General features: G+C 35.9%; 2 protein-coding genes across 3 annotated transcripts in view; both read right to left on the bottom strand.

Annotated features, from left to right (window-relative positions):
• The window catches only part of PPP4R3B (protein phosphatase 4 regulatory subunit 3B), a 43,841-nt gene extending 34,333 nt beyond the window's left edge, over positions 1-9,508 (bottom strand). Inside the window, exons 1-4 of one of the 2 annotated variants that reach the window (XM_070734764.1) lie at positions 8,981-9,508; positions 7,336-7,391; positions 3,016-3,114; positions 1,817-2,440 (exon numbers count right to left, since the gene is read on the bottom strand). In XM_070734764.1, the coding sequence (XP_070590865.1) occupies positions 1,817-2,440; positions 3,016-3,114; positions 7,336-7,391; positions 8,981-9,122 (921 nt within the window). In that variant the 5' untranslated portion in view covers positions 9,123-9,508. The remainder of the gene's footprint in view (positions 1-1,816; positions 2,441-3,015; positions 3,115-7,335; positions 7,392-8,980) is intronic. The other variant, XM_070734763.1, reaches the window with a different exon arrangement.
• A 6,493-nt stretch (positions 9,509-16,001) lies between these two features.
• Positions 16,002-25,469, bottom strand: part of PNPT1 (polyribonucleotide nucleotidyltransferase 1) — a 33,112-nt gene continuing 23,644 nt past the window's right edge. Inside the window, exons 20-28 of the mRNA XM_070734766.1 lie at positions 24,586-24,657; positions 24,414-24,477; positions 22,291-22,374; positions 21,238-21,321; positions 21,037-21,143; positions 20,294-20,349; positions 19,195-19,273; positions 18,800-18,847; positions 16,002-16,750 (exon numbers count right to left, since the gene is read on the bottom strand). Of these exons, the coding sequence (XP_070590867.1) occupies positions 16,598-16,750; positions 18,800-18,847; positions 19,195-19,273; positions 20,294-20,349; positions 21,037-21,143; positions 21,238-21,321; positions 22,291-22,374; positions 24,414-24,477; positions 24,586-24,657 (747 nt within the window). The 3' untranslated portion in view covers positions 16,002-16,597. The remainder of the gene's footprint in view (positions 16,751-18,799; positions 18,848-19,194; positions 19,274-20,293; positions 20,350-21,036; positions 21,144-21,237; positions 21,322-22,290; positions 22,375-24,413; positions 24,478-24,585; positions 24,658-25,469) is intronic.

The raw sequence follows: 25,469 nt of genomic DNA on the forward strand, positions 1-25,469 counted from the left end.
TATATCAGGCTAACAGTTCTAAGAGACTTTTTGCTGAATACTATGGTAAAAATACTTTAAATAAATAAATATCAGATAAACAATTCCAGAAAATTCTTAATGTACTAGATCATATAATTATTTACTTAATCAATTAATCACAACACATATCTCCATTCCACTTCTTCCTTTTCAGTGAACTTCTGGATTTCATTGGACCCAAAATATTTCACACTGAATTTAATTTAAACTATTGCTTAAGGAGAGGAGAGTGCAAATTCTACCCAGCTATCTTTGACAAATTTTACCCAGAGTTTAACTGAGTAAAAAACAGCCAATAGCTATGGCAGTAGCTAAACCTTGACATCACAACACAACATTTTAGAACTACATCAATATAAATATAATTCAGTATTATCATCTAGATTTGCTCCTGTGATAACATTTAGGAGGCAAATAAGGACAATAAATGTTGTCATCCTAATCTTGTTCATCAGGTTCATCAAAATAAGGAACAACTAGCAAATACGTAGGGTCTATGTATTTTTTTTCCAAATATATGAGGACCCGGATTGTGGGGGCAATATGCTGGCTCTGTTAAAAAGTGCTATTGCTAACATGTGGTAAGCCACCCTGAGTCTAAAGAGAAGGGCGGCATAAAAATCGAATAAATAAAAAACAAACAAACAAACATTCACTGTCATTAGTACAACTGAAATAAATGGGAAGCCCAACAAGAGCTTAGATATATTTTGCATATATAAGGTTCTTGGGATCCTGAATTTAAAATAAATTACGCCAATTATAGACTGATAAAAATAGGATGTTTATATTATCAGATAAAGATGGACAGATCAGTACATTCCCTATATACAGGGAGACACAGAGCCCAATCTGTGTATCATCAATGAAGATAAAAAGATCTTAAGAGTCACTGAAATCCTTTGGAGTTATTGCCAAACAGGCTATATAAGATTGAGTTATATGGTCAAAGTAAATTGGCAAAAGAAAACTTTCTATGTTCCTATCTCCCTTTTCTGGTTTTATCTCAATTCTATATATTTTTCTTAACTCAATATCAATATTTATAAGTATAATTTTAACAATCAAAGCAATAGCCAGAATATTTTACATTTATTTATTTATCCCTTTCTTTCTTTCTTTCCTTCCTTCCTTCCGACTTCTATGCCGCCCAATCCTGACAGACTCAGGGCGACTATTTATTTTCTTTTTATTTCAAAAGGATTTTTATTCAGGCTTTTTATGATTACAGTATACCAGTAGAAATTACTATATGTTTTAATATTTTTGATTAATTTTCAGAACCTTATGAATGGTACTTGACTAATTTTCAAAGAAATAAATTTTAACAAAATTAAAAAGTAACATCCTTTCCATACAGCCTATAGAAAATGTTCACTACTCATATATTGCTGCATATAGATGGCAGGGGGATAATAATGATATTATAAATATCTGTGATCATAGCATTTTACTTTCAGTACCATGTTTAACACAACTGCTTAAAAACTAGCATCAATGCTAACTAATATAAAAGAACTGTCAGAAAACCATGTACATCTCATAGCATTGATAAGAACTTATGTGTTATCAGAGAAATTTACTGTGTTCATGCAAAGCTTATGAAATACATCAATGGGTACACAAACAATACAGCTAAATTATGTTCTGAGTAGGCAGTGAAAAGTAATTTATCAGAACCGGTAAATAAGCATATGCAAATAACAGCAACATATTAAAAAGCTTTATGGTTAGCATCATTATTATATTTAGAATTTTCAAAATGAAACTCTTTTAGACGTTTGAATTCACTTACCTGCAGCATACTGACAATCTCGACTTTGTTAAAGAAAATGAATGAAGTAAGTGTAGAAAGAAAATTCTCTTCAAAAACAGAGGGTGTTGGCAAGATGATGTCCTGAATGTATTGTACCCTGTAAGTCTGATGAATCTTTTGTCTCAGTTCAGAGTCTGTTATGGGTATAACCTCTTTAAATTTTGCTGTTTTGGTCAAAAATTCCCTATGCCTTTTTGGTTGAGCTAATGCAGGGTCATATTCAAGGCATCCCACAACATCCATAATGCACTCATCTGAGAACATCACCTCAAAAAGTGTTGCTTTATTGAGGAACAAAATTCCTCGAATAATTTCATACAAATGATGCAAGCCTTCAGTATTTTCTAGGTTTTCACAAAGTTGGAAAAGCTGTAATAATTTTTTAATATAGCCTTCATTTTCCAGTGCTAAGGCTAACTTTTCTCTACGAATGGGTGATGAGAGAACTGAGGTAACTAGATCTGCTATTTCTTCGAGTTTGTTGAGTTCACAAGTAGGGAGATCAATCAAATGACTAGTTTCAGGCATTTCCTCAAAGCGCTCTTCTTCTGATTCATCAATGAGATCCTGTGTAACTTCTACAGAAGGGTCCTTCCCTTGAACCTAAAATTGAAAACATTAATAATTATTGACTTATTCTGACATATATTATAGATTTTGAAAGGCAAGGCGAAAGAAGTATGAAAATCAATGTTATAACCAAATATTTAAATCATATGTTAAGTATAGTTCTGACATTCTGTGAACTGTCAGTGAAATGGGACTGGTGGACTGCACACTAAATTTAATTTGCTGCAGCATGTCAGCTGATGAAGGAGTAAGGAAGGGAGGAGGAAGGATATTACGGTAAACCATCCCGAAAAGCTATCCACTTTTTCTGAGCAATATCAATGGTATAAGTTAATAACAGTATTTGTAATTGATGTTATACAGTAGAATCAGTCACTGGAAATCTCAAAATAATTTCACTGATATAAGCTGTGCTGAAATGGTATTTTTAAAAATGCCACTGAAAAATCACACATCAGCTAAACCAGAAAATGTATTTAGTAATTCATACTAAAAAAATTAAGATACAATTAAATGGGTCACCAGAACATTATTTCAATCACAAAGTTTATGAACAATCAAATCTAATTTTTTTTTAAAAAAATAAGAACTTTAAATGTAATCCTTACCTGGCAAATTTTTTCCCAGATCTCATCACAGCCAGCTTTTTCTTGAAAACTCAGAGCTAAATCATAATTTTCTGCTTCTGACCAAACAATCAAAGTGTCCTATTTTAAAATGGAATATTAAATTTATTATTTGACTCCACTGAAAAAATGTAATGTACAGCTAGGTTTAGGTATCCAAAAAATAGCTTTCAACCACCAGTGCAAAATGTAAGAGAATATGGGAAGAAGAGGGGAAAAGAAAGACAATCCAGCACTATTATATTTTTCTCCATGACTAGCCATACAACTTTTTTTTTTAAAAAACCCACATTTTATGTAAGATAGAAAATCCTGAATCACTCACAACCACTCATTTATTAGGAGCTTTAGTCCATAGAAGCATCTTACAAGAAAGATGGTAAACAATACACTATATCACGCTTACTATTTAATTGCTATAATTTTATTCACTTGAGTTGGATTTGCACATTGCAATAAACCATTAATTTTTTTAATTAATTAATTTATTAATTAGATTTCTATGCCGCCCTTCTCTGCAGACTCAGTGGGGCATTGTGATTGAAACATTATACTCTGGATTTATATAACATGCTAAGATAGAATTTTTTTTAAAAAAATCATAGTGTGCAAAGTCAAGCATACTTTGCATACATCAGAAGACAACAAAGAAAAGTTTTCTTCACATTTCAATGAGTACTGCATTGGGATTTTAATCCATGTAAATACTATGGAGTAACAGAATGAAAGGTATTCAAGTCCAGCATCTGTCATATGCAGCATTCTTTTTTTAAGTCTGTAAATGATTGCAAATAGTATAATAAGTATGAATTCAACTTTGAAGGAAGATAAAAAACAATTTTAAAAAGCAGTGGAAAACACTTTCTTTTTTTAATATAGTTTTTATTGAAACACTTCAGCACAGATTATCTTTCAAGAATTCTTATTACTATAAAAGAGTTATAGTGGGGGAATGTGTGTGTGTGTGTGTGTGTGTGTGTGTGTGTATGTATGTGTACGTATACTGCTCAAAAAAATAAAGGAAACACTCAAATAACACATCCTAGATCTGAATGAAAGAAATGTTCTCATTGAATACTTTGTTCTGTACAAAGTTTAATGTGCACAAAAGCATGTGAAATTGATTGTCAGTGTTGCTTCCTAAGTGGACAGTTTGATTTCACAGAAGTTTGATTTACTTGGAGTTTTATTGTGTTGTTTAAGTGTTCCCTTTATTTATTTGAGCAGTGTATGTATGTTCAAATCCCAGTGAGGGTAGGGCTAGCTGATGAAAGGAAACAATCTCAAAATAGATCTATACTAGTCTCCCTTCATTTTCAATTCAGCAAAAATATGTTATATATATATACACACATATGTGTATATATGTTACACATGCGCACACACACACACAGAGTTAAAGGCAAATATAGGCAGGGGTGAGCTGCTACAGGTTCGGCTGGGTTTAGGAGAACCTGTAGCGAGCATTATGGCTGCTTTGGAGAACCTTCAAATCCCACCCCTGGCTGACTCCTCCCACCCTGCCCCTCCCAAGAGTCTCCATGCGGCCCATTTTGGATGTGAGGTAAGTGCAGGGCCTGCATGGAGGCTTGGGTAGGGGAGGAAAATGGGCCTCCCAGAAGTTCTGGAAGGCTAGTACCAGCCCATTTCTGGCCACCGGAGTCCGGAAAACAGTAGTGGGTTCTAAATCTCTTTGCTACTGGTTTGCTGGTATGTGTGCATGTGACACATGCACAGAAGCATACTGGTTGGGTGGGCGGAGTTTCCAGAGCCCGGGAAAGGCAAAATTCTGTCAAGGAAACTAAATAGTCATTCATAATCAATACAATGCCAAGATGAAACTGGAAGATGAACTCTTCAGATCAGAAAGTATTAAGGGAGCAACTAGAAAAGAACGCACAGCTCTGAATACTACTTATGATGTGGTTTGATAAAAGTCGATAGGAACCCAGGGGTTGATGTGGCCAAAGGCAAAAGGAAAATATAACACAGAAAACATATGTATCCCATTTGTACGTGGAATGTCAAAACTAAATTGTTGTCAAAAAAAGAAATATCTAGATATAATACTGACATTATGGAAATCAGTGAACTGGATTAAACTGGGTCACTTCATCTCAGAATGACGTCAGATCTTCTATTGAACATTGTAGAACAAATGGAACAGTGAAAATTAACAAAAGATATCAAGGCTAGTGTTCGGACATAACAAAATGACAGATGATCTCAATTTGAGTCCAAGGCAAATCAACTGATATTGCAATGATTCAAATCTATGTTTCAAACAAGAAGTAGCAAGGAAGTGCTAACATCAGACTAAAAAAAGGAGATATATAGAAGGGTGGAATGCAAAATTAGAAATAAAATAACAATTGGAATAATGGGAAATGATGGCTTTGACGTACAAGATAAAGCAGAGACAAAGTATTAGGGAGCAACCAAGAAAACGGATTAGCTATAAGAAATTCTTCTTTCAACAGTCTAAAAAACAGCTTTATATTTGGGCACCACCAGATTAAAAAGACAGCAAGTACAGCTGGAGATGCTCAACTGGTTCAGCAAAAACAAGACCTAATCTCACTGAAACTCATATCCCAAATTATTTTTTACAAGATTATAATTTAACTTAAAATAAAATTTATAAGAATCAAGCTCAAAAGATACTTCAACAATATTACATGATTATGCATAGAATGTAAATTAAATTATGATAAAGATGAAACAAATAAAAATATCTCAAAATGCAAAAGGTCAGAGAAGGTAAGTCTGTAGACATAATGAAGCTGAGGGAAGATGACAAAAACACTGGGAATTTTATAGTCTATGGAAGAATTTGTATAATAATCAAGTCAGAACAGAATGTATTGGGAAAACAGCATACCAAGGTTTATATTGTCACCATGTTTATTTAACTTGCATGCAGAATTTAGCATTTAATTTTAAAGAACATATTCAGAATTGTGGAATTTTTAGATGTCAGCAAGAGTCTCTTGTGATGATTTCTTTCACTAAAAAACTATGAATATGGCATTGGAAATGCCAGACTAGGAGAAATTGCAACTGAAATTAAAATTACTGGGAGAAGTATATGAGGAGAACCACCTCATGTATGCTGATGATGGTATTTGATGGCTGGAATTAGGAAAGACTTAAAAAGTATCTATTGAAAGTGAACAGCATTTCAAAATTAATGCAGAGTTTAGTATCTGTGGATTGTGTGAAATTTAGGGATCATGTGAAAAGGTACCAACCAATGCATATAACTAGAGAAATTGATATAGAACAGACTTTTATCTTTCTAGGTTCAAAAATTAACAGTCATACTATGGCCATGAAAATAGAAAAAAATCTACTTATTTGTTGTAACATATTGGTTAAAATCGTGTCTATCAGAAAAACTGAACAAAAATCTTGAAAGTACCTTGTATATCTGAGGAAAAACAAATAGCAAATAATTCAGGATTAGATGAACTAGATAAAATCAGATTGCTTGCTGGAATCACTAATAATACAGGTAAAGTTTAGATATTTTGGACATATAATGTGGAAATAAAAGTTACTGGAGAAGACTCTGAAAATGAAAGGCAATTGAAAAAGAGGCTGGCAAAAGAGAGGGTGGCTTGATACTATCATCGCTGACAAAAGAACAAAGTCATAAGTATTCCAAGAAGCATTTACTGAGACAAAATCCCAGCAAAATTGTGTTCATTGGAATACAAAGAGTAAAAAATGATTAAAAGAACAACTAATTCAAATTATATAATTGTGAATAGAAAGGACAATTGTCTCTGGTGAGATGGGCAGCACATAAATATAATAAAAAATAATTATTATAAATTTAATAAATTATGAAAGTTTTACAATAATTAAAATTGAAGCAACCCTAGCCCCGTATCTTAATAAATATTTAACAAATTACGTATCTTTATTTATTTTATTGAAATAAAAGCATCATTAACAATAGTAGTTATTTTCAAATAACTGTAACCTACTACTTGGCACCAAACTTTGAAGTTTGCTGAACATTTATAGAGGCTGCAATAAATAGCTAAATAGATGCATTCGGCATGGAGTAATATAATGTAAACTAGTACATTGCAAAATAAATAATAATGTATTGATAAAAAATAAAACACAAAATAGTATTATTAAAGCTGGATTTTGACATATAACAAAACTCTAGTTGACCATTCCGCACACTGAATGATCCAATGATTAACACAATTGCCAGACTTTTTTTTTTTTAATAGCATTTTCAATAATAGTAACAGCTGAAATATACAGTTGAAAAAAAATACATGCCTGTTGTTTTTGATACGCAGTGTTTGGATTGATCTTCGATTCCAACAAGAGTGAACCTGAAATTATGAAAAAAAAATCCACTAGGAACTTAATAGGTAAATAAAAAGTCTTAGGAAACTTAAGTAATCATTATCCACTTTAAGGACTGTACTTTATTCTAAAATTTTTATGCAAACACTGATCAAATCTGGGAATTTTAAGATAAAATTTCAGTGTGTCCTTCACAAGCTGTGCACAATTCATTTACCTATGAAAATATATATTCTTATTTTTATTTGACAGCTAACATGCATTAAAATATATATTTACAAAGTAAATTATGTAATCCTGAATTCATGTATTATATACTGTGTCTAAGCAATTAGGTTTCATGGCAACAACTCTCAAGCAATCACTTCCAAGGTTCCTAAGATTTATGTAGTACACTAGCACTTGTTCCTTAACAACATCAATACAATTTCTCCTTCTAAAAACAGCTTTTCTAATTTTGAAAACTAACTATCATGGCTTTACCACAAAAATACTGAAACAGTAAAAAGGCCTTCCATCAGCATATAAAATTTGATACAAATGTATATTTTTCATCAAGTACAGCCAAGTTAATGACTAGAGATACTTTGCTTTCAAGTATAGTTTTAGGTTACATGTACTGAAATATGTCCTTAAATTCAGACACACTCAAAAAAACAAGAAAACAATATGTTGGATAAATGTTTAAAATGTAAGAATTTTAAGTATCCAACATTCTAAACAATAGAAAATATAGTAACACAAAGTACAATTTTTTTCAAGAGAAAATTTATAGTTTGTTGTAGACCTCTAAAAATTAAACAATTAAAATAATTGTGTTAAAATTTAAATGCCATTAATGCTACTACTTTCTTTGCCCCACACTAAACTCACTAAATTCCTGAAAATAAAGTTTAGATATAAGATGATGGAAAATAAGCAAATCCCTGAAGAATACTGTAAAATTGAAAGAAAATATGAAAACTGGAGCACTTTAAAAAAAAATGTTTTCATCGAGCAAGCTTCAGAGAAAACCAACCCAGAGTGCTGGGACATATCTGAAAAGCTAATAGTATCTGAAAGTGTAAATCTGTACTAGGAAAGGCGTATGGGAAAAAATAATCATTAGCCAGAACATCTTCAATAAATAACAGGATTACCAGAGTTTAGGATCATGAAAGTTCTGAAAGTTTTCTCTAAGTTAGCGTTTCCCACTCCTCACAACGCATTTAGTATCTTTTCCCCAAAGTCGCCCAATTTAACACTGACAGAGGAGTTACCAAATAACTTTTATAATCAAATGGAACAAACGAATCCCTTAAAGTAGTCAGTAAGGTTCCCTAACTGTAACATACACGAATTCAGGGGACTATCAAGGAGGTGCTTAAGGGTTTAGGGGTGGGAAGCCTGTAACATTTGGGGTGAGGGGGCTCCAATAACCTGACCCTACGATTTCGCCTAAATATAGAGAGAGACTGCACATTGCGGGGAGGAATCCGTGGCCTCAGCCCAGGGTGTGAGGTGGCGGAACTCTCCCACGGATTGTTTCCCATTCCCCTGGCTGGGCTCTATTGTCCCAGAGAGATTAGCAGCTGCCGCCATCCCCTGCCTGCCATTATCCTTTTCCCTTTCTCACCGTCCGACTCGGCTCGGACAAGCAGCGACATCCCTTTGAGCCGCTCCACGTATGTGGACGAGACGTGTCCGGTGCCTCTGTCGTCCCATTGCCGCTCTTCGTTGAGCGTGTAGACCTTCACCCGCCGCCGGGTATCCGACATGGTGGGGCCCCGGCCCGATCGCTAGGAACGGGGTGGGGGCGAAGGGCCGGCCGGGGGCTTGAGAGCGTCACTCAGGAGGCCTTTAACTCGCCGCTTTTCATGACGTTCAGGCCGGAGCCGCCGCCGCTCCGCTGCCTCAAGAGTACCAACTAGCAGCAGCAGCCACTAACGCCGCGGCGTAGCCGCCATCTTGTAATTCGACTCCTGTCCCGTCCCTGCCTTTCTCTTCCTCTTCTGCCCGGGGGAGGGAGAGGGACGGAAGGCCTGCACGGGCTCCACTAGCAGGGGCTATGGCGGCCGTGAAGGGAAGTAAAAGAAAAGGCTGTCAGATTGCGAAAGAGGAAGGGGTTGAGAATACGTCGCGCCTGCGCGCTGCATACTCGTCTGCTGGAGGCGGGAAAGCTGCGGTGTTCTGGCTCCCCCGCCCCCCTGCGGTTTCTGAGAAATGATGTCGTCTCTAAACAGGAAGTGTCTCTGAAAGTCCGTCTCTAAGATTCCCAGAAGTATTATCTCTTTTATTGTTTTATTAAAATAACCTGGGTTTCTTTGCTGACGGCGCTGTTGCCTTTGAGATGAAAGTCCTGTTCGCCTGGTTGCAAAGGCATTGAAGACGAGTAGTTAGGACCATACTATACTATTAAGAACGTGGACACGAAATCACCACCTACCGCGTTCGTCAGTTGTAAAACTATTTTTTCCCCATCAAGATTTTTAAAGCTGTTTTACCCTCGAACTCAGAGGTCTTCAAACCTGGCAACTTTAAGACTTGTGGACTTCAACTCCCAGCATTCTCCAGCCAGCTTAATCTTTTCCTTCAACAGTCTTTAGAAAACAATGCTACTTGATACAGCTGGAACAAAGCGGGGAAATAAGTAGGGTGGTATAAAGACCTTAACTTTAATTTTTGGAGTTGGAGTCACCTTTAGAGGCAAACTGACTTGCTTAAGGATTTTAGCTATACAGTACAGTGGTCCCTCGATTTTCATGGGTTCGAACTTCGCGAAATGGCTATACCACGGTTTTTCAAAAATATTAATTAAAAAATACTTCGTGGATTTTTCCCCTATACCACGGTTTTTCCCACCCGATGATGTCATATGTCATTGCCAAACTTTCGTCTTCCTTTAATAAATATATTTTTTAATAAACTTTAATAAATAAACATGGTGAGTAATAATCTGAATGGTTGCTAAGGGAATGGGAAATTGCAATTTAGGGGTTTAAAGTGTTAAGGGAAGGCTTGTGATACTGTTCATAGCCAAAAATAGTGTATTTATTTCCGCATCTCTACTTTGCGGAAATTCAACTTTCGCGGGCGGTCTCGGAACGCATCCCCCGCGAAAACACTGTAATTCATAAATAACAATCTTGATGCCCTACACTTTTCTTCAGTTCTGCATGGTTTAACGCAGGGTTGGCACTCTTTGGCCTCTTGAATGTGGTTCTTCTGTAGAAGCTGAGTTTCCGGCACTGCATATGTTGCCATTTTGTTTTAGGTATTTTTAAAAAAATTATTTTCAGGTGTTTTGCTTTCTGGCCATGTGGCACAGGAGGAAGCGAACCCAGCAGTGAGTTAAGTTGGAACCCACCAATTGGTCTCCCAAAGGTTGCAGGGATGGGGGGAGGAGGACAACCCAGCTAGAAGATTTCTGGGCTTGTGGTCCCATCCTACAGCCAGTCAGCGCTCTTCTTCTACCCTTTCATCCGGCCATTTAGTTGTGCGGGACATTGAAACTTAGGCAGGCAACTTGCATGCTGGGAGGGGGGCTGGGGGAGGGCATTTCTCTAGGATGGCTGGGTGGCATGTGTGATTCATGCACCAGTTGAGTGAGCCAGTGATGTTGGTGGCTTTATTATTATAAAATGAAATATCTTTTTAGGTGCCCTGTTTGACATGGCTACAAAGAAGCTGCAAAGAAAAATGGAAGACATGGAAAACAAAAATGGAAGACAAAAACAGTGAATTTAAAGTTGAATGGACCAATGCAAGGAAGAAAGCAGTTGAGGAACTTCAGAACAGTCAAGAAAAATCAAGCTCTATATTTAATTATTTGGATGCAATCTTCCAACAATCGTAATATTGCAAGTTTTGTGGTTAGGCAAGAGATTGCCAAGAGAGGAAAACCATATACAGACGGCAAATACGTAAAAAGTTGTTTTATAAATGCATCCAAAGAGCTATTTTTGGATTTTAAGAATAAGATATTCTTTAAAAAATAATAATAAAGTTACCATTGTCTGCTATAACAGTGAAAGATAAAACAGTCTAGATGTCTTCAAATATTACTAGCCAGCAAGTTGAAGATCTTAAATTGATTTGTTTTATCAATAGCACTTGATGAGTTTTGTAACATAAATGATACAGTGCAAGTTTCACTCTTTGTACGATTTATTTCAGCTACAGGTCCTAAAGAAGAACTTTTAGGATTATTGCCACTTAAAGGTCAAACATGTGGAGAGGATATAGCAAATTCTTTGAAAAGTGCTTTGAAAAACATATTCCACTGGATAAAATTGGCTCAATTTCAACAGATGGTGCAAAAAGTATGACCGAGGTAAGAAATGGGTTTGTTGCTATTTTGAAAAAAAAAAAAAATCACAAGATACTTACCATTATATCATTCATCAAGAAGCGCTTTGTGCGCAGGCATTTACAGAAAAAAATTTACAATTATGGAATTGGTGATTAAGATTATCAATTCAATTATAGCCAAAGCTCTTAATCATCGCCAATGTAAAGATTTTTTTTTAGTTGAAATGGAGAATGAGTGTTCACATCTGCTGCGTAATAAGGTACTGTACGTTGGTTATCAAGACGAAACATTTTGAAACATTTCGCTTCCTTATTAACAGAAGAGTATTTCTCCTTGAAATGGGTCACTATCTAGGACTAATGATCTATCAGTGGATCCAAAAATTTTATTTCATGATAGATGTTACATATCAGCTTAATCATAAACTACAGGGGGAAAGAAATACATTTTTTTTGATGTTAGAAGTTATTTCATTCAAAAACAAATTAACTCTTTTTGCTCAAGATTTTGAAAGAGAAACTTTGATTCACTTTCCAAGCTTGTGAAGCCTCATTGCCCTGAAAATCTGATATTGACATTGCTATTTCAAAACAACACTTTTAAATACGAGGAAAGCTTTTCTCAACAAGTTTTAGGAATTCAGAAACAGCAAAGCAGTTAGCCTTTGTTAAAAATCTTCTTAATGCTACTGTAACAAAATTAAATTTATCTCCCTTTAATATTAATGACTTTGAAATGCAATTGCTGGATTTAAAAAACAAAGGAGTATTTCTCACACCTTTGTGTAACACAAGTCATAGGGGTGGACAAACAAATGGAAACACCTTGAAAATCATCAAAATATATTTTAATATGGTGTTGGTCCACCTATTGTGGTAAATACAGCCTCAATTCTCCGAGGTATTGATTCATACAAATTGTGAATTGTTTCCAAAGGAATTTTAGCCCATTATTCAGTTAAAGCACCCTCCAGTTCTTTTAGAGACGATGGTAGTGGAAATCGTCTCCTTACGTGAATCTCTAAAATCGACCATAAATGCTCAATAATGTTGAGGTCTGGTGATTGTGGTGGCCAGATGAGATGCTGAACTTCATTAGAATGTTCCTCGTGCTATTCTTTAACAATTCTTGCTCTATGGATTGATGCATTATCATCTTGAAAGATGGCATCCCCCTCTGGAAATAGTTCTTGAACCATAGGATGAATTTGGTTGGCCAAAATCCTAAATAGTGATGGCGGTTAATTCTTCCATGAAGGGAAATGATTGGCCTGGTGGATTTCCAAGAAATAGCACCCTAGATCATTACTTAAGCCCGCCACGTTTGACGGTTGGGAGAAGGCAGTCTGGATGAAATGATTCTTTTGGCTGTCTCCAAATGTAAACATGGCCGGAGGTCGGAAAAAGGGTAAACGATGATTCGTTAGAGAAAATCACATTTTGCCACTGCTCGACGGACCATTTCCAGTGGTTTCTATACCTCTCTAAACACTTTGAAACGTTTGTCTTTGAGAGCAGAAATTTTCTAATTGCAGCTCTTCCGTGGAATCCAGATTTATGAAGCTCCCTTCGAACTGGGTTCTGTATGTGTCTATTGAGCTCTGCAGTGATTTTAGGAGCTGTGGTCTTACGATCCGCTCTAGCAATTCACTTTAGAGTCCAACGGTCTCTCTCAGACAACTTTGACTTTCGACCAGACCTGTCCTTGGCTGAGGACGTTTTCCCTTCTCTTTCAAAAGCAGTCATTACTTTTGAGAAATTACCTCTTGAAACGCCAAACATTCGGGCACTTTCTGTTACACTAGCGCCTGCCATTCGAGCACCAATAATCTGGCCTCTTTGAAAGTCTGAGAGGTCTGCCATTTCTAGGTTATAACCAATTTCTGTAAAAAAGGGTAGTTTAAAAAGCATATCAAATTACAGAATTTTTTAAAAAAACATGTCAAGTTTTGATTGATTTGAACATGTTCAAACATTGCCAAAAAGTCAAGTGTTTCCATTTTTTTGTCCACCCCCTGTACTTTGAAGTTGCCCAGAAAATAATACACCACTTTTCCCCCCTCAGCCTACAGTAATTGTACAAATGTGAAACTTTAGATATATGTTATTTGAATTGTCAGGAGTGTGTGTGCAAATTTTGCGTTTTTTCAGACAGATAGCGTAGCTGCAGCAGTTTTTTGAAAAGGCATCTGTAAGTGATGTACATTACAAGCAGTATGTTGTCATTGAATTTCTCACTGCGGAGAAACTATTGGGAACATTCACAAACTTTGGTGTAGTTTATGGAGAATCTGCAGTCGACAGGTGGGCACAGAGGGTGAGGCCATTAGAGGTGATTTGCACAGTGCATTATGGTTTGTGACCAGAACAAGGAGTGGTACTGACAGGGCATACATGCCCTTGTGTCTCGCTGGAGGACAGCCATAAAATGGGATGGAGATTATGTGGAAAAATAGGGAGTGTAGAAGAAATATCATTCTTTCTTGTAAGTTTCACTGTGTTCAAGAAGTAATTGTTGAAAAAAAATGTGGTGCATTACTTGCTGGGTGACCTTCGTGCAAGGGAATTTTATTGCCGTAATAACATCAAGGCAACACCAATTCCCAGTCAAAAGCCAAGCAAAGCTTATTATTTATTTATTTATTCGTTCAATTTTTTAGGCCGCCCTTATCCTTAGACTCAGGGCGGTTTACATGTTAGCAATGGCCTTTTTTAACAGAGCCAGCATATTGTCCCGACAATCTGTGTCCTCATTTTACCCACTTTGGAAGGATGGAAGGCTGAGTCAACCTTGAGCCGGTGATGAGATTTGAACTGCTGACCTACAGATCTACAGTCAGCTTCAGTGGCTTGCAGTACAGCACTCTACCTGCTGCGCCATCCTGGCTCTTAGGAAAAGCTCATGATAACCCCCATTGTGGATCAGAAGGGTAAATATAGCACTTTGTATAACAGCAAATAAACATTTGTAGAGTTTATTTTGTCTACTTCATGTTTTAAAATGTAGAAAAAGTTTCTACAAATGATGTGTGTAGTTTTGGAAAAGCTAGTACAAAGGCTTTCACAGACAGTAAATTAAATATTATAAAAAATCTGAAAGTATCTCAGCCTCTGAGACACTTGAGATATTAAAACTTATCCAATCAATTAAAACTAAAAAAACTTAGGTTTTTTTACAGATTTGTTACAATAAATCAATTTGACATGCAGATGTTAAGAAATGATCGGAATAAAGAAGTTGATATTCCTATATTATGGAAGTGTTTTAACTTCTATAGCAAGAGTGTCAATGGATCTCAAACTACAACTTACACAACAACATTTAGAATTTATTTGATTCTATTATGTTCATACAGAAACACTGTCAAAAACAGCATTTTTTGGATTTGTAATAAGTTTTTTTTTAAAAAAAAGTTTCTATACATTTTTGGGAGAAAACATTACGTGATTATGCAGCAAAAGCTAAAAAATGTAAATTATATTTTTCTAAATTATATATCTAATACATGGAATTTGACAAACAATGTATGTAGATTCTATAGCCTTATTATGACTAAAAGGTTGAAATTGCAACATTGAAAAGATAAAAATATGGCTCATTATCTGAATGGATTAAAGACCCGATTGCCCTTGCTATTTCTTATGAATGTACAGAATACTATTTTGCTACTTTGATCTATCTATTAAAGATATATAAATTTGTTCACATTCTTATGGATATTTTTGTTTAAGTAATTGTCAAAAGAAAAACTGTGTTTTAGAAAAAAGTTAAACAAATACAACAAAGAAAAATACAAATAATAAATTAGACATATATATATACTAATTGAATGCAAATGTTCCAACTGTATATATTTCTAATATATTTATAGTTTTTTAATATTTTGTATAAATGAGTCCCATATTTCATTATACTTGCCTATACATGTATAAGCAATCTGCTCTCATATTTATATTACTTCAACACCATTAATGAAATATTACATAATAATCAAAAATTATATGTACAAATTATTTTTTGGGGTAAAATTTTGGCATTTGTTTTTTAATCTCCTTATACTGAATGATTATATTGAGATCATCCACTCAGCATAAATGACAAGGCTCAAATTATCCTATTTCAAACACATTATACAAAATACTCAGCTCTCTGGAAAAGGCTCTAAAGTTGGGGAAAATGGCAGAGAGGAGGAGGAGAATTATTTTAGGAAGATTGTAATGGAGAAAGTCTATCTATGTAGTAGATAGCAAGTTGAAATTGATGGCACATAATATCAAATGACTTTTCTTGTGGTAGAAACAAAGATAAATTATATTGAATGAAAGAATTTTCCATCTTAAAAGTATTTGTAGATTCTGTAATTCCACAAGAGTATTTATTGTCAATAAAAGCTGCTAACCACTTTTATTTGCTTGTCAAGATTCATAATTTGAGATATTATACTTTCCTGGAATTAAAAAAACCAAACTTTCAAAAATGTGTTACAGGCAGGTATTGCATTTACATGTTTATGTTCAGAAGCATCTTCTTCAATGTGATTGTTCTTCCATTAAAATTATTTCTGAGAACATACAGTATATTACATAAATGTAATAATACAGATTTCTATGGTACATATATAGGAAAATAGCTTATGAATGTGAAATGTCTTTTTAGCCTAGAAATAATGATTTAAATAGATATTTGGATGGTATTGTATACTTCTGGAAACAGTCATTCTATTCATTTGAAATTGTCTGTCACCTTTTAGACAATGTATAAAGGACTATCAATTCTTATTTTTCAAAAGAATTCCAAAGGCATTAAACAAAAGGAAAAATTACATGATATTCAATCATATTTTTATGAAATTTAACATGCACGTGGTCATATAGAAACTTGTATATATTACCAATAATTAGTCTCTATCAAAGGAAACAGTTCTTCAGAATTATTTTTGTGTTATGCTGAATTGGCAGACTCATGAACTGCATTTCCTATTACTATATTTTTTTTGTCACTTAATGTTTTAACAACAGATGTAGCTGGAGCCTGAAGTACTTTTCGTGAAAGCCTCATTCTTCCATCAGTTGGATCACGTCCAAAGTACTTCACCTGTTCATAGAAGGAAATGAAATTAAGCTCAGGATGCAGCATGATTTCTGTAGTTTGCTTTACAACCATGTTGCCTAACAATATGGCAATACTGGCAGCCCCTCAACTTCTTATATATGAAAGAATTTTCTTAGCATTTTAAAAACATACATGTGTACATATACACAAACACTTTTAATACATACACACGAGGGCGTATACACGCACGCACACACACACACTCATTCTCTCTTTAGAATATTCTGGCATGAAATGTAACAAGTTTATGATCTGAAATGTAAAGTGGTACCTCTACCTAAGAACGCCTCTACTTAAGAACTTTTCTAGATAAGAAATGGGTGTTTAAGATTTTTTTTTGTCTTCTTAAGAACCATTTTCTAGTTAAGAACTCGAGCCTGGAAAAATTTCCCAGAAAATTTGAGAGCGGCATGAAGGCCCGGCCAGTTTCCTGCCATTCCCCCTTTAATCCCGGTCATCTTGGGCTTTTCTGGGTTGCCAGAGGAGCCTTTCAGTGGCCCTTAAGGAGGCAGTCCAGAGCGAACGAAGCATTTTCCTTTCTCTGGGTACTTGGAGAGGGAATAAACCTCTGCCAGCACCCGGAGAAAAGAAACGCTCCCTTTGCTCTGGGCAATCCAGAGCGAACGGAGCATTTCCCTTTCTCTGGGCGCTTGGAGGGGGAATAAACCACTTTGCTGTAGTGACATCCTCACGCTTCTTCCCATATGTTGTACATACTCCTGGTCAGTTGGAGGATTATGAAGAAATTGTAGACTCTGATAGAGATAGTGTTTATGAATTAGTGGTGGGCCAGGGGTTACAGGTAGTAGAACAGGTGGGAGGCCAGCCACAGGATGTGGCTATGAGGAATCTAGCGAGGAAGAATCAGATATTTGCTGGGTCAATCCTAAATTCAGAAGGGTCCAAAAACGTAAGGAACAGGTGTTTGGAAGAAGATATTAAGGGGAGGAATGGGTTAAATACTGGAGTGATGTATTTGGTACGTCAGGGGGTCAGTGGGGAAGAAGGGTGGAGTTTCAATGTTGTAGGGCTAAAATGAAAGGTATTTCCATTCAGCTCCCAAGCAAGCCAATGCATGCTGTGTTATTTTAGTCATTTCTACTGTTTTTGAATCATGCTGTCAATACATAAATCTTGTTAAAGGGAGAAGGCTGGGAGGAATGTATGAGGAATGCAATTAAGAAAGATAACGGGAGGAAGAGGAATGTGCTAGTATGAACTGTATTTTGAATATAGAAGGGAAGAGAAATAAAGATGGGAGTTTCTTTGTTTATGAAATACTGCATTTATTAAGAGTTATTTGTAATAGCTAAAGTTCTACCAGAAACTAGAACACCATACACCTGGCGTGAGGTTGCCTCCCAGAGCGTCTGAGTGCGGAAAGGCAAAAGGGGGCGCTTAGTCTTGGCCGGATCAACTTGGCTTCACCAAACCTAGGAGTCACCACAGTGAAGGAAAAGTGCCGGCTACAAAGCGAGCGAGCAGGAGGAGAGGGGAACCCTTCAGCATAAGAAGGAAGACGAAGCAGGTGGCAGCAGCAGCAGCAGTAGTGTTTTGGTCCAAGGAGCAGGAGGTTCCCTGCTCTTGCCCACCTGGGTTTCTTTCTCTGGCGCGGTGTATGGGAGGCAGCCATGCACTGGGTGTATAGGAGATGCGTACTCCTCCTCGCCGCCTCAGAGTCCCTCTTTTTTTTTAACCTTAAAGTTTTGGATTTTTTTGATTCCCCTCACCTCACCTTCTTCCTTCAGCAGCAACTGTCCTCCTCTCCTTCCTCGTCCTCCTCCCACCCAAATTCTGAGCTTTTATTTCTTTCCTAATGGGTTTGCACGCATTATTTGCTTCTACTTACAAACTTTTCTATTTAAGAACCTGGCCACGGAATGAATTAAGTTCTTAAGTAGAGGTACCACTGTATTTCCCAGAATTCTGAACTAGTGAAAGTAAACAGTTCATGGGGGAGAATGTGTCTGTAGTTAATCCTATTAAAAATGATAATCTCCAAGCATATATAATAAAGATGTAACAAGTTACCTGGATTTCTTGACCGATCTGTAATCCAATAGCACTAGGATGCTTAATCTAGAACAAAATATAATCTCATTAGTTGTCTCATAGCTTCAGATTGCTTTCAGTACAACAGCATAAATAGTTTCTATAAAATACTTTTCTTATGAATTATTTCCCAATTCCCCTTTACTCTATATTAACAACTAATGAGAGAATCAGCAGTTACACAGAATGTTTCAACAATATTGTTTAATATAGGAGAAACAAATTTTAGAAGTATTTAAAGTAAATTCTAATAGCAGACATACGATTCTACTTGGTGCCACATTATAAACCACTGCTTTCTATGGAAACACAAGCAACAAATGGTAATTTACTGAACAATATTGTTATATGGACAGAAAAATTAAAAAAAGCACCTTTCGTTGATCCAACTGCGAGTTGTGAAGTAGAACAGAACTCATATTTGGGTATAATTTTACCATCACCCCAGAATCTCTGCATTTTTTAAAAAGAAAAAAACCCATTTCATTATTTTTTATTTATTTTGCAACATCTGTATAACTCTTTAATCAAGGATTTAACAGTGAAAGAGCAGGAAGCCTAATATGGGGAAGGCCTAGTATCTCATCTGCATCCTATGTACAGGTATTTGTGCAGAAGTGGTGAGCTTCTTACTTGTTAGGCAACACTGACTTTATTCCCTCTTTGTTTCAACATTTTACCTAAATAAAGAACCTCATTTTATCTGACAGAGCAGATGTTATACATTATTTAACTTTTAAAAGTATTTTATAATCCTTTCCTCAACTGAACTTTGTAAATACTGTACAGTATTGTCAAAAATGGTTACACAGTTGAATTCTCTTCACTGAAAGAAAAAATATTTATGAAATCATCACCTTTTCATAGTTTTTGGAATAGAAAAAGGAAAGTCCTTATAAATTACATTTTCAGTCTTTTATTGCTTCTCTTGTATGACTTCACACACAAGGTACTATTGAAACTCCCAGAGAATCAAATGAATCAGTGTTAAAACACAATTAAGAGTCTGGGATAAGGTTGTGATAGTGGGCATTTCTGCCTTACATTATTTATGCTATATCTATGGAATTAAAATGATTAAAATTATTTTAAAAAGCATACACATAAGTAGTTGGGCAAGAAGGAGTCAGACATAAAATGAAAGATTTTAGATTAATGCCTTAGTTAAGGTATTAACCCATCTTTTCTCACTTCTTCATTTCATTTGAACAGTCTGTACATTACTGCCTGTTTCTTAATAATCCCTCCATCTAATATTGATTTTCCCCTCCTTAACAAAATTAGAACACTCCGCCCCTAAGAAACAGCCAAGAACGGTTATATATAAAAATGGTGATTTTTTTAAAAAAAATAAAGATTGCATGTAGTAAGTGTATGTTGTGTGTGTGTGTGTGTGTGAGAGAGAGATGGAACACATATTCATCCATATGTAGAAATACTATTTGATCAACTTCACAAGAAGCATTTGTTTACCTTAATTCGGTTATTGTTGCTGTATAAATAGCTCCAAATTCCAACTGAAAATCTTGCTATAAATACAAAGAAAGAAAAGTCGCAGGAGTAAAATACATATATGCAAAGAAGAAAAACATCCCTGCAAAAGCCAATGGATTTTAAGAACAGTTCAACCTTTTTAAAAACATGCAATATAGCACGGACCTACTATATTCAAATTCTCAAAGCTCAGTTTTTCATTCATTCATTCCATTCATTCAATGTAGTGCTTTGGAAATCAACTACAGGTAGTCCTTGACTAATAACAGTTCATTTAGTGACAGTTCCAAGTTACAACAGCACTGAAAAAAGTGACTTATGACTATTTTTCACATTTATGACCATTGCAACATCCCCATGGTCATATGATCAAAATTCAGATACTTGGCAACTGACTCGTATTTGTGATAGCTGCAGTGTCCCTGGGTTATGTGATCCTCTTTTGTGACCTTCCGACAAGCAAAGTCAATGGGGAAACCAGATTCACTTAACAAATGTGGCAAGAAAGGTTGTAAAATGAGGCAAAATTCATTTAACAAATTCCTCTATTAGCAACATAAATTTTGGGCTCAATTGTGGTCATAAGTTATATTTTATTTAAATCTATCAAATGGGTCCAAGACTTGGAATAGGAAATTGTAAACGCAACAGATTCCAAATGTCTGATATTTTCATAAAATTATTATGAATAATAAAGCTAAAGATATTAAAAAGGCTCTTACATCATCTTTGCATAGTTCATTAATAAATTCTTTTGCTTCATACATTGCTTCTGGTACTGGAGCAAATATGGAAAAAGTCTCTTCATCTACTTGGCTAACTGTTACCCCTTGGGAAGAAAAGCAGGCTACAATTAGTATTTAATTTATTGTATTAGTTTTCAAACAAAATGTGGGAAATATAAAATCTAAAATAGAATTTACCTGTTTCAGCTTGAAGTTTCTTTAAATTATAACCTCCTGGTCCAAGAAATCTCGTTCTTTTTGTCAATGGTACCTGAATAGTTTCTGAAATGAACAAAAGTTAAGATACCAAAACAGTATAACACTAGGATTTAGGGGGTAATTTTTTTATTTGTTAATTTTGCCTTTCAGAAGAGTAGTATACAACTGCATGCTTGTATTTAGAAATTTAGAAATGAATCTCAAGTTCATTTGACCAATGAGAATATCCTGCTAACAGGACACGGGTTGATAAAAGAGAAGATGAAGATTAAATTAAAGAATTTCTCTTACAGCACTATTATATCTGTTACAAATCTGTAGAGGTTTGGATAATCATCAAGAACAAAGAGTCAGCACAAAAAGGAAAAATAAATGAAAAACAGATACTATCCTTTGTCAGGTATGTTAATGAACACATTTGCTAAACAAAATTAACAGATTAATAAAAATGTTTCCCATAGATTTTATATGAATGTGGTTCACTAGTAGTCTAAAATGGAAAAAATACTCCACAGAGATACCAACATTTATTAACTATTTACAAAACCTTCTATAAATATTCCTACTATGATTTTTGTGGACAAGCAGCTATTTCTAAAGATTTTTAGAGCAATGCAGAGTAATTGCTAACAGTGCTGCTTGTAATCAATCAAAACTGCCATATTGCATTAAAGGCAGAACTGCTATTAAAAAAAACAGGATTAGAAAAATTATATTCAATCATTTTTTATACTTGACACCAAAAGTTGGTAAAAGTAGTATCTATTTTTTCTCCTTTCTCACTCTGCTTTCCTTTAATTTTTTTATTTGAACTTTTAAACTTGTTCAATTTAAATTCTCTTAAATATTTTTCCATTTCCCCCCCAAGACAAACATGTTGTGGTATCAATGATAAATACCCTTCTTTAACAGATTCTGATTTTATTGATACTATATGATTTGCAACCTCGGCAGATCATATATGAAACTGAATGACTAGAATGAAAACCATAATTCAAAAAAGTCACGCCAATTAAAAGTATGGGTCATTACCTGTAAGTGGTCCATTCTCCTTTCTGCTTGGTCTAGGTTTTGCAATTGCTTTGTGCATTATGTGCAAGATCTCTTTCTTTGCAACTATGGAAAAATCGGTAACATGTTTAAATACACAACATATACAATTTAACCTTTTCACTAAAAAAAATACTACTAGTGTTGTGCCTGTCTTTTAAAATGACTAACAAGCAAATCCTTCCCACCATTTCACCACAAGGGTTTGAGACACTTTCAGTCAGCTGTTCTATTAAGTTAAAAGCAATGTTATTTCCAGTCTAGAACTTTATAAAGAATTAGTATCTAAGATCAAATCTTTTGTCCAGCTCTCTGTACTATTTCCAGTGCACCATGAAAGTTCTCTACATTTCCACTGGTAGAAAATATTTATGAGAGCCAGTTTTGTCCAGTAGTTAAGGCAATGGACAAGAAAGCAGAAATGGTGAAATGAAATGAAAGACAGCTGGGTAACTTTGAGCCAGTCTTTCTCTCTTTCTCTTTCTTTCAGCTACACCCACCTCACAGGGAAAAAGAAGGTGTTTTGGACATGTACACTGCCTTGAGTTATTTGTACAAATAATAAAAGTGGGATATAAATAAAAGAAATAAATATTTTAAAGAATTTAAGTAAGTATGGAGAAAAAAGAGTAGCTGGGGAGCTGGGGTGGCGCAGCAGGTAGAGTGCTGTACTGCAGGCCACTGAAGCTGACTGTAGATCTGTAGGTCAGCGGTTGACTCAGCCTTCCATCCTTCTGAGGTGGGTAAAATGAGGACCCGGATTGTGGGGACAATATGCTTGCTCTGTTAAAAAGTGCTATTGCTAACATGTTGCAAGCCGCCTTGAGTCTACAGAGAAGGGTATCATAAAAATTGAATAAATAAATAAACTTATTCAATTTCTTTTCAAATTTTAAGCTTTTGTTGCAATCATTTTTACTATGGACCTATTAAGTTGTTATGTTGGTTCTTGGAATAAAAATTCAGTCACTTAAGACAATGACAGTATTTTCTGTAAGCAAAATCAAATATCAGATTTTTCAGACTATAAGATACACATAGCTTTTGGAGAGAAAGGGAAAAAAATCTGTCTCTGCCTCCCAGCAATTTGCCTCATTGCAGCAAACAGCCTGGTCACCTTCAGCACAGCGTGGTTTAGCATAAGCAGCTGATTGGCCATTGTATCTGCATCCCGAAATACCTCCTATCAGCTGTTCCAGGCTGCAGGGATCACCACTGCCCATCGCCACCTATCGCTGCCTCTGTGTGCCCCATTTTTGGCCTCTGTGCCATTTTTGGCCTGCTCCAGGCGGCAGCAATTACCGCTGCTGCCTATCCCTGCCATCTGAAATGGGCTGAAAATGGGGCATGCGGAGGCAGAAAAAGGGGTGTGTGGAGGGAAAAAATGGGACACATGGAGGTAGTGATAGGCGGCAGTGGCCACCCTTCCTGCAGTATGGAACAGCTAATAAGCGGTATTCTGGGAGGCAGATCCAACCGCCAGTCAGCTGGTTGTGCTAAATCAGGCTGTGCTAAAGCTCACCAGTCTGCTTGTTGCAATGAGGAAAATTACTGAGAAGCAGAGGCTGAAGGGTGGGAGCTGGCAGGGCTTTGCCAACATTCGCTCTATTAGATGCACAGACATTTCCACCCACTTTTTGAGTGGGGGGGAGTGCGAAGAGAGTATGTCTTATACAGTGAAAAACAAGATACATTTCTTCGATATTCTTTTTTAGGAATAAAATAAAAAGCATGCTATATGCACAATCCATTGCTGACATAGAAACAATGATAAACAAGGAACTTTGCTAATTTTTATGTTGAAAACAAAAAAATATATTAAAGGGACATATTCTTTTTAACAGATATATTATTTGGTTTAAAACTTTAACTGATCACTGTTATTAAAACAATTTTGGAAATATTTTGTTCAGATTAGTTCCAACTCTGTTTTCATTCTGGAAGTCCACAAGGCCTAATTCTGCCACTAGGCCTGGGGAAGATCTCATGGAATCGGGAATCGGGAATCAGACATATTTACAGATTTACAACTTATCATTTTATTGATATGAAAAATATAGGGAAAAAAGGAAAAATAAATCAAGAATTGTTGTTGTCCTTCTCACCTGTAGCTTGCTGAATAGCTTCCATTACAATTTTTAAGGGTATTCCTGGTAATTTGATATCAGCCTAATAATACACAAATAAAAAGTAAAGTTTAACATCAGTTAATATCAATGGAACTATTTTCTAGCAAAATGGGGGGGTGGGATAGATTAAGATGATTAGAGCTGATACCTGTAAGGCAGTGATTCCTTTATTTGTCCCAGCCATCTTGAAGTCCATATCACCATTATAATCCTCTATTCCCTGGGTAAGAGCATTTGAAATAATCAAAAAATTTGAAACAGTTCTATTAATAATCCAATCATAAGTGTCAACACAAATTCTGCTGTGATATTTTGCTCAGAACTGCTGGATGTCTCTAAACTGGGTATCTGCAACCTGTCGCTCTTTCATCCCCCTGCTGCGTCTCCCTGTTGGTTGAACCCACTACTGGCTGGCTCTGCCTCTCCCTCCCCTCCCAGTTACTCTTCGCCTGGCCTGAGAAGATAAGGGTGACGGTAGGGGATGGGGGCTCGCTCCATATTCCAGAGTGGGAGTAAAGCACCCCTTTACTTGTCATATCTCGTGGGCACTTCTTTAGGCCCTTGTTGGTGCGGTGCACACCTCAGTCACTCAGGGAGACATGCACTTGCTTTCCACCTCAAGGGTCCAGCTACAGCCAATGCTCTGCATCGTAATGGGTTCCAGGAAGAGGAGGGGATGCCATCTATCCCATTGCAAAGCGTGCTAAATTTAAGGGCTGGAAGAAGCACCTGTGAGATATGGCAAATAAAGGGGCGCATAGTTCCTGCTCTAGAATATGAAGCAAGTATCCATCGCCCGCTGTCTCCCTTATTTGCTCAGGCTAGGCAAAGAGTGACTGGGAGGGGAGGGAACGGGGGAGGGTCAACTAGTGATGGGTTCAGCTGACAGGAGCCACAGCAGGGGGATGAAAGAGCTTCATTTATCTGGGAACCTGAAAAGACCCTTGATTCTAATCATATGGTAAAAAGCACCCAAAGAAGAAAGAACATCAGCCAACCCCTCCCCTTGCCTGTTTTTGGAAATGGTTCAAG

This window comes from Erythrolamprus reginae, chromosome 1 (assembly GCF_031021105.1).
Source record: "Erythrolamprus reginae isolate rEryReg1 chromosome 1, rEryReg1.hap1, whole genome shotgun sequence".
Lineage (NCBI taxonomy): Eukaryota > Metazoa > Chordata > Lepidosauria > Squamata > Dipsadidae > Erythrolamprus > Erythrolamprus reginae.